The sequence below is a fragment of the Schistocerca cancellata genome, chromosome 6 (genome assembly GCF_023864275.1).
Source record: "Schistocerca cancellata isolate TAMUIC-IGC-003103 chromosome 6, iqSchCanc2.1, whole genome shotgun sequence".
Lineage (NCBI taxonomy): Eukaryota > Metazoa > Arthropoda > Insecta > Orthoptera > Acrididae > Schistocerca > Schistocerca cancellata.
The window spans coordinates 512,696,624-512,712,429 of record NC_064631.1 but is presented as its reverse complement, the minus strand read 5'-3'; the positions used below and the strand labels follow the sequence as shown (position 1 = coordinate 512,712,429).

Genomic DNA, 15,806 nt, shown 5'->3' with positions numbered 1-15,806 from the left:
ATTGACACTTATCCTCTCCCCCGTCCTGAGGAGTTATTTACCAAGCTCGCTGGGGGCCAGTTCTTTTCCAAACTTGACTTATCGGAGGCATACCATCAGTTGCCGTTGGATGCTTCTTCCAAGGAATTTCTCGTCATCAACACTCCTTGTGGGTTGTATCAGTACCAGCGGTTACCATTTGGCGTCGCTAGCACGCCGGCCATTTTTCAATGGTTTTTGGAACAGCTCACGGCTTTCGTTCCCAGCTGCATAAACTACCTGGATGACATTGTTGTCACGGAAGCCTCCACTGAGGAGCACCTTCACAATTTGCGTTCACTGTTTTGGGTTTTGCATTCGGCTGGGTTGAAGTGCAATCTGGACAAGTCACAGTTCTTCCAACCCTCCATTGTGTATCTTGGTTTCCACTTGTCCCGTGAGGGTATACGTCCTCTACGTCAGCATGTTGCGGCCATTACCCCTCTACCCCGGCCGTCTACGGTCAAAGAACTTCAGGCGTTTCTAGGCAAGATTGCTTACCATCACAAATTCATTCCATCCGCGGCGGCGGTAACTCATCCTCTGCATCAGCTGTTACGCAAAAATGTCCCTTTCTGTTGGTCCGATGAGTGTGAGCAGGCTTTTGTCTGCCTGAAGGCTCATTTGCAGTCGGCGCCTTGTCTTGCCACATTCCGTTCGGGTCAGCACTTGGTTCTGGCGACTGACGCGTCACAGTATGGCCTAGGGGCTGTTCTCGCCCATCGGTATGAGGATTGGTTGGAACGACCCATCGCCTATGCTTCCAAGACCCTCAACGATGCGCAATGGCGTTACTCTCAAATCGAAAAGGAGGTGCTCGCTATCATTTATGCTCTAAAAAAGTTCAGCGTTTTTTTGTATGGTTCTAAGTTTCACCTCATCAACGACCACAAGCCGCTGGTCTCTCTGTTCAGCCCATCAGCGTCGCCTCCGGATAAGGCAGCTCACTGCCTGCAACGTTGGGCCTTATACTTGTCTTGTTTTCACTATGAGATTCACTATCGCCCCACGGCCCAGCACGCCAACGCTGACGCATTGTCGCGATTGCCAATGGGCCCTGACACGGTTTTCGATCGTGATGAACTACTCTGTTTCCACATTGATCAGGAAGAACGTCGTGTGGTCGAGGGTTTTCCACTTACAGGTTCGCAGGTTGTGTTGGCTACTGCGCAGGACCCGGTCCTGTGTCAGGTGATCGGTTTTGTTGAACAGGGTTGGCCGGACAGGACCAAGGGCCGGGCATCAGATCCCCTTCGCAACTACCATGCCTTGCGCCTTCATCTGTCTGTTCATGATGGTGTTGTTCTTCTGGCCACGGATGGCATATCTCCACGGGTCGTGGTGCCAGCCTCTCTTCGCGAAGCTGTTCTCAAACTGTTGCATGAAGACCATTGGGGGATTTCTCGGACTAAGTCCCTGGCCCGCAGACACGTTTATTGGCCCGGTATTGATTTGGACATCGCCCACATGGTTGCTGCATGTGGTCAGTGTGCTCAACAACTGGCTGCACCTCGTACAATGCCCTCTCCGTGGACTGATCCGGCGCAGCCATGGGAACGGGTGCATGCTGACTTTGCCGGCCCCTTCCTCGGTACTTATTGGCTACTGTTGATTGATGCCTTCTCGAAGTTTCCGTTTGTTGTTCGATGTCCGTCACCCACCACTGCGGCGATGACGCTGGCTTTGTCCAAAATCTTTGCGCTAGAAGGGCTTCCATCCACGATCGTCACAGACAATGGCCCTCAGTTCTCTTCGCAGGCCTTCCATGATTTTTGTACTGGACAAGGGGTTCATCATGTTACAGCACCGCCCTTCCATCCGCAATCGAATGGGGAGGTCGAGCGCCTTGTCCGCACTTTCAAAAGCCAGATGAAAAAATTCCTTAGTGATTTTTCCACAGATGACGCTCTGCTGCAGTTTCTGAGTTCTTATCGCTTCACGCCTCTGGGTGATCGCAGCCCTGCTGAACTCTTGCATGGCTGCCAACCGCGCACTCTACTGCACCTGCTTCACCCTGTCAGGTCTTGTGCTGTGTCCCCTAGTGCGGGTAAATACTCGGTGGGTGCCGACGTGTGGGCACGAAGGTATGGATCTTGCCCTAAATGGATTCCAGGGGTGGTCAAGGCTCTTCGCGGCTGCCGGCTTTGTGAAATACGTACGGACGACGGCATGGTTGTTCGCCATTACGACCAGATGCGCCCACGAGTGGTGGCCACGCCGGTGCCACCACCCCTTCCTTTGCCTCCACCAGCCCGAGAAGCCCGTCCTGTCGCTGCTGCCGATCTGCCGTACGTGTTGATGCAGCCGACGTCACTACCGTTTCAAAGTATGCCGGAACCTGCCACAGTCGCGACGCCACCTTCTCCGGGACCCATCTCGCTGGGGCACACCCCCAGGTCCATGACACCTATAGATGCTGCTCCGGAGTTTTCACCCATCATCTCATCCAGGAGGCACGTTCCATGCACGAGCTTCCGTCCTGGACATTTTCGACCATGCTCTCGTGTCTCTCCGCGGGATCTACTCAGGGCCTCACAAGAGGCCATGGACGCACTGTCCATGTCTCCAAGGAAGTGAATGTTTTTTTTTTCAAGGAGAGAAAAGTGTTGTGACAGTGCCACGACATTTAACAGTGCCACCATGACAGTACGCACAAACGGCGATAGAGGCACTCCGCAACTTGGCTGAGCACGGGAGCGCCACCTAGCTACGAACGGCGCTGGCCACATGTCACGGCATGTCAGTCGAATGAGAGATACTGAGTTGTTATCATGTAACCAGCTATTGTTTCTAAGTGAGTGTGTTTGAATATCCACACAATTATTGGTGATTAAAGGTTATAACAGTAATGTGTCACTTATATTTCTGATCACTACTTGTCCACTGAAAACAGGCAACATAGTTTTCTGTCACACAGTCAGTAATATTTCATAACCTGAATGTAACTTTTCAGACCAGGCATATATAATCTGAAATCTTCATCTTTTCATATGTGTTTTCTGGCACAGTAATTCATCCAAAGTCAGCCACAAAGTGAAAGATGGGTACCTGCCTGAACAGTTTATGGAAATGCATGAAAACAGTACATTTTTTGTGCAATAATGTCTTTAAGGCAATGGAAATCAAGGTGTATGGGCATTTTTATTAATATAAAAATAGTTCAAAATCATACATAGATGATCATTTATTATATTTGTCTATCTGACACAGGATATGCTGTATTTTTATTTTTGTTGATTTCACTTACAAAATAGATCATGACACTTCAAACCTCTGGTCTGTGAATTTGTCTGCACAATATGTTCTTTCAGAAATGACAGAATTATTGGATCTTTCCCTAGTTAACAGTTGTGTCCTAAAGGTGAATCATGAATTGTGTGATTAAGTGGACAAAAATAATTTTGTTGCATTCACATTTGTCACTAAACTGTGTTTTGCTATCACTTTTAGATTCGGACTAACTGCCAATTTCATTCTTGTTGAGACATGAGACTGTAGTGTTACACTTGCTGATGTAGATGGCTCAGGACTGTTGCTTTTGAAACCTGTAGAGGAACTGTCTAATTAAAACTGAATAATTTATCCTCACTGTTGCCTTTCCTCAATAGAATATCTGATGATAAAAACCTTCTGATGTCCATCCTGATGAATATGTCCATCCTGATGAATAGTAAGATGTAAAGTGAAATAGAATGTAGTTCAATGAGATCATAATAGATAAAGTGTACAAATACACCTTAGGCACCAGAACTATGAAAAACTAATCAGATAAGGGACAGCAAATCCACTATACACTTGAACTCATCAACAGTGCAGGTACCTGAGTGGTGGTGTGGCCATACTGTCATTAGTATCATGGGATGGCAAGGAGGTTCAAGTTATCTCATCAACAGTGGTCACCAAAAATCCAGAGCCCATGCTTAAACTCATCAATAGCACTTGGGGAACAGAAGAGCATGATGAGATAAATCATCAACGGCAGTCAGAGGATTAACAGCCATGTTGTTGCCCAGAAGCTTTTGCTTAGAACAGTATGAACAACATATCATTGAACAGTGGAGAAGCTTTTATTCTGTAATCAATAACACTAGACAATGGTAGATAGATGGGCACAAGTGGATTAGACTGATGCCTGAATTACTGTGTGTCTAAGAAGTTCCCATGTCTCTTTATCAAAACAGTATCTTGAACTGGAGTTCTGACATGTAAGAGCTATACATCCAAAGGATCTGTGTGTGTGCTATTGTGCTTTACACAGAGGTCTGTGTTTCTCCCTGCCCTCCTTGACATATTGCAGAACATCTTTGAAGTTACGCTTCATCAACACTTCCAAGTAATTCGTCATCAGCCATGTACCAACAATGAGCCACAGAGGATTTAATTACTCCCCATAATGAGTTGTCTGGTATGGTAAGATCATGGTGGCAATTTCAATGAGGGTGGAGATGGTTCTGAACCACATACTATCCAGAAGTCTCAAAACTGCTCATCAAAGAACTTGCATAACCAAAAGTCAGTGTGTACTAGAGCTCAGTCCTGCTGCAACCATGTAGAATCTATGATTCCCTTTCTGTTAAGCTGTGGTATTAACCATATTTGAAACATGTCAAAATATGGTTTAGTATTCATGTAACCTTTAAAAAAATAGTGTATAAAGAAGTTTCATGATTGCATCCTGGTCTATATCATAACATTTCTTTCCAGCTCACACTCATAATGACATTTTTCATGTGACAAAAAAATGATTTTCCCTCCTGTCTGAACTAGGATATATTGCCCATTCATCATTGCTCCATGCTGTCATCAGGTAATTCAGTCACAAACATTGGTCTAAATCCATTCACAAACACTGGTCTAAATGCTTTCATTCTTAAATCTTTTTTCATGTGGTCTTGCAAAACTAAGTTCAGTTGCTCTTTCGCAAATGGATTTTATTAAAGACCACTCACTTCATTGAGCCACAGTGGCACACATTTCCTCTCACGTTATCTTATATCCACTATGCGGCTTGCTTTTGATGCTGCCTGAAATGAAACCACATTTCTTCCAATCAAGTAGGAGTGCCTTGTGAGGCGGAGTTTTGCCAAAGTGATCTCTAAACTTACTCATTATCTCTGTTACTTTTGCATGTCTGTTGACATCTGTGCACCCCACAGATGTAACAAATCACTCCTCAACAGTGTGTGTCCACTCACATCAGTCATGGCTTCATAACTGAAAAAGACACGATACTGAAGTGAATCAATACAGTACTGGCAACATATTTTGGCAGCTTCGAAGGAGGGATAGAATTAACTATTTATTTTCCTAATTGTACAAAGTCAAAAGTGGACACAAATTTCTCGGAGAACCTGTGCTCTGTTGACACTGAAATTAAGTGAAGATGCTATTCGGGCCTTAAACTCCAACCACTTGTTGCAAATTGCATTAATGTGTTTATAAAAACATTTTGAGAAACTCCAACCACTTGTTGCAAATTGCATTAATGTGTTTATAAAAACATTTTGAGAATAATAGAAGTGAAATTAGGGCATGTACTGAAGCATACAGTCAGTCCATTTTTCCTTGTCCTTGTACGAATGCAACAGGACAGGAACTTGTTAATCCCTGTATGAAGTGCAGGTGGTTTATGGTAGGAATGAAAATTATTCTTCCACCAGAACTCCCAGTGATGTGTTCCATATTCTATAATGTATTTGCAAACAGATCACTCGAATCTGAAACAAATTAATTAATAAAATTAAATAAGCATTGCAATCTCTGAAGTGTGCATTCCATGAGTGAGTTGATAGGTCAGATGAATCTTCCACAGTACCACATTATTCAAAACTGTCTCAATTCTTTGTCAAGAAGTATGGCCAGCTGTACTTATACATCTATATTCTGTGCAGATGATGCTGTCATTTACTGTCTAGTAAAGTCATCAAAAGGTCAAATGCAGTTGCAGAATGATTTAGATAAGGTATCTGTATGCCATGAAAACTGGCAATTGACTCTAAACAATGAGAAAAGTGAAGTCATAACACAAAAAGGAATCCATTAAATTTCAATTACACAGCAAATCAAACAACTGTAAATGCTGTAAATTCAACTAAATATTTAGTTATTACAATTACAAATAACTTAAATTGGAATGATCACATAGATTACATTGTAGTGAGGGAGAACCAAAGACTGTGATTTATTGGCAGAACGCTTCAAAAATGCAACAGGTTCACTGAAGAGACCGTTTACACTATGCTTGGCCACCCTCTTCTGGTGTATTGCTGTGCTGTGTGGGATCTGCATCAGATAGGATTAATAGAGGACATTTAAAAAATTCAAAGAAAGACAGCTTGTTTTGTACTATCATGAAACAGGGGAGAGAGTGCCATGGATATGATACACAAATTGGGGTGATAATAATTAAAACAAAGGCATATTTTGTTTTGACATGATCTCATGAAGTTTGAGTCACCAACTTTCTCCTCAGTGTTCGTTGGTGCCCACCTACAAAGGGAAAATAATAATCATATTAAAATAAGAGAAATCAAAGCTCACACATAAAGATTTAATTTTTGTTTATCAGGTATGTGTTTGAGAGTGGAACAGTAGAGAAATTGCTTGAAAGTGGTTCGATGACTCCTCTGGCCAGGCACTTAATTGTGAATTGTAAGATACTCATGTAGATGTAGGTTAATATGGATGCAGGTTGCAATTGTTACGCAGAGGTGTTTGCTGATGGCTTGTAAACTGTCAGTGTTTCTTAATCCATCATTGCAGCACAGCATAGTCATCTAGCTGAAGGACCTTTTTTTAAATTTAATTTTTTTAAATTCATAGCCATTCTCACTTTCTTCTTCCTGGTTATACTGAAGCATAACATTATCTTGCATCCATCAGTATCTACATCTACATCTACATTTATACTCCGCAAGCCACCCAACGGTGTGTGGCGGAGGGCACTTTACGTGCCACTGTCATTACCTCCCTTTCCTGTTCCAGTCGCGTATGGTTCGCGGGAAGAACGACTGTCTGAAAGCCTCTGTGCGCGCTCTAATCTCTCTAATTTTACATTCGTGATCTCCTCGGGAGGTATAAGTAGGGGGAAGCAATATATTCGATACCTCATCCAGAAACGCACCCTCTCGAAACCTGGCGAGCAAGCTACACCGCGAAGCAGAGCGCCTCTCTTGCAGAGTCCGCCACTTGAGTTTGTTAAACATCTCCGTAATGCTATCACGGTTACCAAATAACCCTGTGACGAAACGCGCCGCTCTTCTTTGAATCTTCTCTATCTCCTCCGTCAACCCGATCTGGTACGGATCCCACACTGATGAGCAATACTCAAGTATAGGTCGAACGAGTGTTTTGTAAGCCACCTCCTTTGTTGATGGACTACATTTTCTAAGGACTCTCCCAATGAATCTCAACCTGGTACCCGCCTTACCAACAATTAATTTTATATGATCATTCCACTTCAAATCATTCCGCACGCATACTCCCAGATATTTTACAGAAGTAACTGTTACCAGTGTTTGTTCCGCTATCATATAATCATACAATAAAGGATCCATCTTTCTATGTATTCGCAATACATTACATTTGTCTATGTTAAGGGTCAGTTGCCACTCCCTGCACCAAGTGCCTATCCGCTGCAGATCTTCCTGCATTTCGCTACAATTTTCTAATGCTGCAACTTCTCTGTATACTACAGCATCATCCGCGAAAAGCCGCATGGAACTTCCGACACTATCTACTAGGTCATTTATATATATTGTGAAAAGCAATGGTCCCATAACACTCCCCTGTGGCACACCAGAGGTTACTTTAACGTCTGTAGACGTCTCTCCGTTGATAACAACATGCTGCGTTCTGTTTGCTAAAAACTCTTCAATCCAGCCACACAGCTGGTCTGATATTCCGTAGGCTCTTACTTTGTTTATCAGGCGACAGTGCGGAACTGTATCGAACGCCTTCCGGAAGTCAAGGAAAATAGCATCTACCTGGGAGCCTGTATCTAATATTTTCTGGGTCTCATGAACAAATAAAGCGAGTTGGGTCTCACACGATCGCTGTTTCCGGAATCCATGTTGATTCCTACATAGTAGATTCTGAGTTTCCAAAAACGACATGATATTCGAGCAAAAAACATGTTCTAAAATTCTACAACAGATCGACGTCAGAGATATAGGTCTATAGTTTTGCGCATCTGCTCGACGACCCTTCTTGAAGACTGGGACTACCTGTGCTCTTTTCCAATCATTTGGAACCTTCCGTTCCTCTAGAGACTTGCGGTACACGGCTGTTAGAAGGGGGGCAAGTTCTTATGCTCAATTTAGTGACTTCTATGTAATCTGCTGATAAGCATAATACATCTCTAATGTTACATCTGCTCTTTTGTTTTCCTGTATAGATATTGCAAATCAATCCTTTTTATTAATGAGACTTCTTATACTTGGTTAAAAGACACTAAATGTGTTTTCTTTAATACTCATGGCTTTTTCCAATGTGTAGTACTTAGTTTTGCTAGTTTCCGTTTCAATCACAACAATTTCTAAACTGAAGCTCTTGTCATTTGGACAAATTTGCTAAAAAAGAGTCCTAGGAAACATGATGGATATCACTGAGTTAAGATGACTACTACTTTGCTCAGATTGGATGCTTTTGGCAATTATATGTGCAAGCAGACCCTTACCAAAAGCATTCAGATGTAAAAGAGTGAGGGGTGATGCATCAGTCACACTCATGTGAGAATGTTTTTGTATACTACAAATATTCTGAGCTTTGTTGTAACATGTTTCACAGAATGCTTCACCCAAGGTTTATCACAAAGCTGAGAGAGTGACACTTTGGTAAAATCCATAGGATAGGTAATTTTCTCATAGATAACTGTGTAGTTAACAATGGATAACATTTATTCACACTTGCACTATGTACTTTTGCAGAGAGATAAACATGCATACTGAAGCAAAGGCTGTTCTTTATTGTCAAAGACAAGTGTGCTCACTTGTTGTGATAGTACCAGTGTGGTCAATCCACGATGCAACCACATTAGCCCCCTCCTTTTTTTAAAAACTGTTAGTCCTTGGTACTTGGGGGAACTGGCACTTGACTTGTCTGCCAGTTCTCATGAAGACAGCCTGTGACATTTGCCTGCTTTATTTCTTCTTTGATAGTCCTTGGTATCAATGTACTGCGTTGTGATACTGGCTGAATAATGGGGAGTGGAAGTTCAACACTGACTACTTTAAATAATGTAGCCGACAGTTGCATTTCACAGTTCTTTACTTTCACTGTTCACAACTCCCCCCCCCTCCCCCCCCCCTCCCCAAATAATACACAGTTATACAGCCAGTGCACTATTGTTTAACTTTCGATAGGCCTCATTAATAGGTTGCAGGCAAACATCCACATAATGCTACAATAGTTTACTGTTGAACATCTATGAGCAGTAAAAACCTACCACACAGTTCTTGCCACATAATACAGTATGTATTGAACAGACACTGTCATTGTTTTAACACATGGCGTAATTGTGTTACACTTATTTCACAGTTAAGTTGATGCATTGTTTGTTGTTGGTCTAACCAATACGGGTTCCTCGTCTGAAACTTGGCTGTGGACTGACTGTCTTGAGACCAAAATTTAGGCCCTTATATTTCATCACAATAATAGGCACTTAAACTCCACATTGTTTGTTGTTTAATTTACAGAGATTACAATTAGAACTTAATTCATTAAATTAACTGAATACATTGAAAAATTCCATCTTTTTAACAGTTTCTTCTACTACAAGAGTTAGGCTGAATTATTTGTCTAAACGATGCACATTGTAGTAAGTTCCTCCTCTTTTATGTGTTAAGCATTGCTACCCACACCATCATTCAACATCTCACTAGAATTAGAAATTACACTCATCTTACTCCTGTCATTTACATTACCCTTATCTGTGATTACAGCACATTTATACACAAGTAGATCTTTATCACTACGTGCTCTAGTGTGAGCCAAAGCTGGAGCATTATCTAGTTTAAATGGTTCGATACAGAGTTAAAATCATCTCCTCCATTTCTGTTACTTGAATTTCTCCTACCATTTCTGTGCCCATTCTGGCTATCTACCCAACCGTTACTTGAATTTCTACTACAATTAGTCCTGTTCATCCTATTTACCTGAAATACTCACCCTGATTGATTATTGTCATCAAAATTCCTCCTACGATCTTCCACTGAGGGCTTCACCCTTTCCACTTTATCAACATAATTCAAGAAATGACTAATATTACCCCTAAGGGCAGGTACAAGCAATTCTCTAACTTTCTGAGGCAACTTAGTTTCCAAACCCATAGTTATTGATTCAATACCTAGCCCTTTGTCCAAATATTTCAGTTTGTTTATCCAAATATGACAGAAACCTTTCACAGTACCCTTCCTAGAGTCAATCTCTCTCCTCCCCAAAAATCACTCAAAATTCTCTGCTGCTTCGCTTTGGACCAATGTCCATCTAAAAATGTTTTCTTAAAGTTATGCCACAAAGTACAGCTATCAGCTACCTGAACTGCCCATCCATAAGCATCTTCCCCATATAGTTCAAAATTTAATAAATTTCTTACAGTTAACAAATGAAGGACTGTTTGGGACACTACATACACTATACTTTAGATTTTGTACCTCTTCCATCTTTTTCTCTATTTCAGCCAATTCTGAATCAACATTTTTATTTATTTTTACCAGTTTTTCCTCCACCACTACTGCACACTTGGTTTCTACCTCCACTTCTAAATCATTTGTAATCTGACCTATTTGGTTCTCAAGTGTCAGGAAGACTTTTCTGAAAGTATTTGTGTTGAGTGTAGCCATGTATGGAAGTGAAACATGGACAATAAATAGTTTAGACAGGAAGAGAATAGAAGCTTTCGAAATGTGGTACTACAGAAGAATGCTGAAGATTAGATGGGTAGATCACATAACCAATGAGGAGGTACTGAACAGAATTGGGGAGAAGAGGACTTTGTGGCACAACCTGACTAAAAGAAGAGATCAGTTGGTAGGACATGTTCTGAGGCATCAAGGGATCACCAATTTAGTATTGGAGGGAAGCGTGGAGGGTAAAAATCGTAGAGGGAGACCATGAAATGAATACACTAAGCAGATTCAGAATGATGTAGGTTGCAGTAGTTACTCGGAGATGAAGAGGTTTGCATAGGATAGGGTACCATAAAGAGCTGCCTCAAACCTGTCTCTGGACTGAAGACCACAACACACATTCACCTGACCAGAGGTCCTATTCCTCCTGCCACCAAACTTCACTAACTTCCACTATATCTAACTTTAACCTATCCATTTCCCTTTTTAAATTTTCTAACCTACCTGTTCAATTGAGTGACCTGACATTCCATGCTCCAATCCATAATCCATAGAACACCTGATAACGACATCCTCCTGAGTAGTCTCCACCCAGAGATCTAAATGGGGGATTATTTTACCTTCAGAATATTTTATACAAGAGGGTGGCAGTATCATTTAACCATACAGTAGAGCTGCATGTTCTTGGGAAAAATTATGGCTGTAGTTTCCCCTTGCTTTCAACCGTTCGCAGTAACCAGGACTGCAAGGACATTTTGGATGATCTTACAAGATCAGCCAATCATCCATACTTTTGCCATTGCAACTATTGAAAGGCTGCTGCCCCTCTTCAGGAACCACATGTTTGTCTGATGCCTCCATTATGACTGCATCTACAGTACAGCTATCTGTATTGCTGAGGCACACAAGCCTCCCCACCAATGGCAAGGTCCATGGTTCATGGCGTGGGTGGCGGGTGGGGTTGGTGGTGGGGGGTACCAGGGGGGGGGGGAGATTTAGATAAGATACCTAAGATTTAGATAAGATACCTGTATAGCTCACAAACTGGCAGTTGATCCTAAATAATGGAAGTTGAGAGATCATCAGTGATGAGTGCTAAAAGAAATATGTAAAACTTCTGTTACACAATAAATCAATCAAATCTAAAGATGATAAATTGAGTTAAATACCTAGGAATTACAATTACAAACAACTTAAATTGGAGAGAACACATAGAAAATTATGTGTGGAAGGCAAACCAATGACTGCATTTTATTGGCAGAAAACTTAGAAAATGTAACATATCTACAAAGGAGACTGCTTACATTGTGTTCTCTGTCCTCTTTTGGAGTACTGCTGCACATTGGGGGATCCTTACCAGAAAGAATGAACAGACTACATTGAGGAGGTTCAAAGGAGGACAGCACATTTTGCATTATTGAGAAACAGGGGAGAAGGTGCCAAGGACATGATACAAGATTTGGAATGGACATCATTAAAGCAAAGACATTTCTCAGTGCAGCGGGATCTTCTCATGAAATTTCAATCACCAACTTTCTCCTCTGAATGCAAAAATATTTTGTTGATGTCATCCTACATAGGAGAAATGATCATTATAATAAAGTATGGGAAATCAGAGCTTGCACAGAAAGACGTAAATGTTTGTTTTTCCGCATGCTGTTTGACAGTGGAATAATAGAGAATTATTGTGAAGGTGGTTTGATGAACCCTCTCCTGGACACTTAAGTGTGATTTGCAGAGTATCCATGTAGATGTAGATGTAGAAGTAGTCTTAGTTTGTACCTTAATATCTGTTTCATCAGTCCACAATTGCAGGCAGTTCCTAAGTACAATCCAGACAGATTCAAGTCCTTAGCCAAGACCATAATACCCTGAAATCACTGGCAGAGAGAGGCATATAACACAATATTTAGTGGACTGTTGATAACTTGCGGTATACCCTCAGCTGAGGAGGGCAGCTGTCAGCCAGTGGCCATGGTCGCTATGTAGGTGCCTCTGGCAGCAGGGTGTGGAATATTTGGTGCCAACCTATGAATTATGAAGTGACACTTCTAGCATGGGGCATGTGGCTAATGACACCACAGTCCATTTATCTCTATCTCTCTCTGCAAGTGTACCTGTACCTATGTGTGTGCTTCTGAACGTCTTAGGTAGTTTGAATGCTTCATCTCCAAAGCACTGAAGTTATTAGCATTGTAGCACCAACTATATTATTTCACTGACTTGGAAAGCTTGAGTGAAATCCAGCCATCTGAACCATTCTTAACATTACTACTTCAAACTCTAGGTCACAATTGTGGTAATTCTTCTTGTGCTACTGCCAAATCAGCCTGAAGCTTCATGATTAGCTACTCTTTTTCTAATAACGATATCTGATTCCCAAAAACAATCACTTTAAATCTCAATTTCACAAAGATGCATACACTATTTCAAACAACCAAAAATGACCTTTCTTTAGCACCTGAAGTGCACCTTACTAATTGTACTCTGCATGAAATACTGTGAGCAAATTTCCTTGGGGTCTAGTTGGATAACTCTTGAAAAGTGAGTCAACATATAGATAAACTCACTGGGTTCAGCTAAAGACAAATGTGTTGTCTTATTTTGTATGTTTTCATTCCTGGTTGTCTTACAGAATCATCCTCTGTGGTAGTGCAAAAAAGTGTTTATTCAACAAAAGGAATGAGTAGTGAGATCATTGATTGAATCCAGAACACCCATTTTGTTTATTTTTACTCCTTATGCTTCCTGCCATCATTGAGGATGTTTGACTTGTAAGAAGGTAATAGGTTGTATGCTGCAGATAAAAGCTCTTTAAATACAAGTTAGTCAATTTGAGAACCAGCCAGAGAATTTATAATGATCTTGAAGTTCTAACACTCAAAATACATTTACTCCTACTGATTTTTGTTGCTGCTCAAAAAAGTCAGTTTCAAATAAACTGTGATCAACAAAATAACAATAGAAGAGACAAAAATAATTTTCATGTAGACTTTGCTACCTTATCTAGAGTTCAAATTGGATTTATGCTCTCTGGTGCAAAGGTCTTCTTATGCTCCCATTAAACACGAAGCAAGAAACTCAGAATTCTTATCAATTAAAAACAAAATCAAAAACTCCTCTCATTAGCCACTCTTTCTAAAAATTGCCATTTTATTTACATTACATGATTGGAAGTTCTGATAGCTACAATAGAAGTATCTGTGTTCATTTTAAAGGTGCATGACAAGTAACAATGCATTATAAACATTTATTTGTTGTTACAGATGAAGCTAACTATACCAATGAAAATATTATGCTACCAATAAACCAACATTGTAATTACAAAAAATCACTAAATAATAAAAAGCAGTAACTCTAGGTATGAGTGTGAGAATCCCATGTTGATTCAATCTAATTTTACATGAGATGTCTTTGCAGGCAGTCTCTAACCCCGATCTGTGTGGACTGAAGGTGTTACATTATGGATTTGGGCTGGGACTGTGAAATCAACTTCTAGTTACAGACCTATCTCAGTCCTATCAATTTTTGGCAGTCACCTGTGATATGAGTTCTGGCTACAGTTTAAAAAGGGAAATTATACTCTTAATGTGATACAAGTGACAGATACCATTCTGTTGACTTACTGTAACGGAGGCACACACACAAAGTAGTCTGCTTGTTATATGTAAAAGCAAGTTAATTAATTAAATAAACATCACCTCTTTCATAGACATGCGCCCTCTGAAGATGGCTGCCACAGTGAGATATCGACCATGTCTGGGGTCACAAGCTGTCATCATATTTTTTGCATCAAACATCTGCTGTGTGAGTTCCGGTACAGTTAAAGCTCTGTACTGCTGAGACCCACGTGACGTCAAGGGAGCAAATCCGGGCATGAAAAAATGTAAACGGGGAAATGGGACCATATTTACAGCAAGCTTGCGAAGATCAGCATTTAACTGTCCAGGGAACCTGAAATTTAAAAGTAAACATATAGTATTTTGTATTTGTAATCTAAATAATTTCTTCTTCTTCTTCTAGCAGAAATAAAAAAAATGTTATATGTTTAAAAAGCTAAAGAAAATACAATAGAAAATCCAGGATTGAATGTAACAATATTATGAAAAGGAAAGTTGCTACTCACCATATAGAGGAGACGCTGAGTCACAGATAATGCCTTCGTCAACAATACAAATACACACACACACACACACACACACACACACACACACACACACACACACACACACACACACAACTTACACACATGACTGTAGTCTCAGGAAACTGAAACCACACTGCGAGCAGCAGCACCAGTGCACGATGGGAGTAGCGACTTGGAGGGGGTAAGGAGGAGGCTGGAGCTGGGAGGGGAGGGATATTATGATGGGGATGGTGGACAGCAAAGTACCGCCCTCAACATGCAAACTAACCTTACATCTGCTGAAAAAACTGCAGTCCACCATCTAAAAACTGATCCTGACCTTATAATCTTACTTGCAGACAAAAGCTCCATCACTGTTGTTTTGAACTGCAAGGATTACCTGGCAAAAGGACTCTGCCAGCTGTCAGATACTTCCACCTACAAACCTTGCCACAGTGACCTCATTCCGGAAATGTAGCAGGATCTCCAGCCACTACTCAAATCCTTAGGCCCATCCCAGAAGCTCTCCCCAGAGCCCATCTCTCTACTCACCCCTCCCATTCCCCACATTCCTACCTTCTATATGCTTCCTAAAGTCCATAAACCTAACCACCCAGGATGCCCCATTGTAGCTGGTTACTGCGCCCCCACTGAGAAAATCTCTGCTCTCATAGACCAACACCTTCAACATATTACCTGGAACCTTCCCTCCTATATAAAAGATACCAACCATTTCCTCCACTGATTCTCCACAGTTCCTATCCCTTTACCACACAGTGCCCTGTTCATCACTATTGGTGCCACCTCCCTTTACA

General features: G+C 41.3%; 1 protein-coding gene and 1 long non-coding RNA gene across 2 annotated transcripts in view; one reads left to right on the top strand and one right to left on the bottom strand.

The window, feature by feature from the left end:
- LOC126190953 (tubulin beta chain) overlaps positions 1-15,806 on the bottom strand; it is an 82,508-nt gene that overhangs the window by 12,000 nt on the left and 54,702 nt on the right. Inside the window, exon 5 of the mRNA XM_049931613.1 lies at positions 14,567-14,819. Coding sequence (XP_049787570.1) covers positions 14,567-14,819 — 253 coding nt within the window. The remainder of the gene's footprint in view (positions 1-14,566; positions 14,820-15,806) is intronic.
- The window catches only part of LOC126190955 (uncharacterized), a 58,974-nt gene that overhangs the window by 35,251 nt on the left and 7,917 nt on the right, over positions 1-15,806 (top strand). The window lies entirely within an intron of this gene.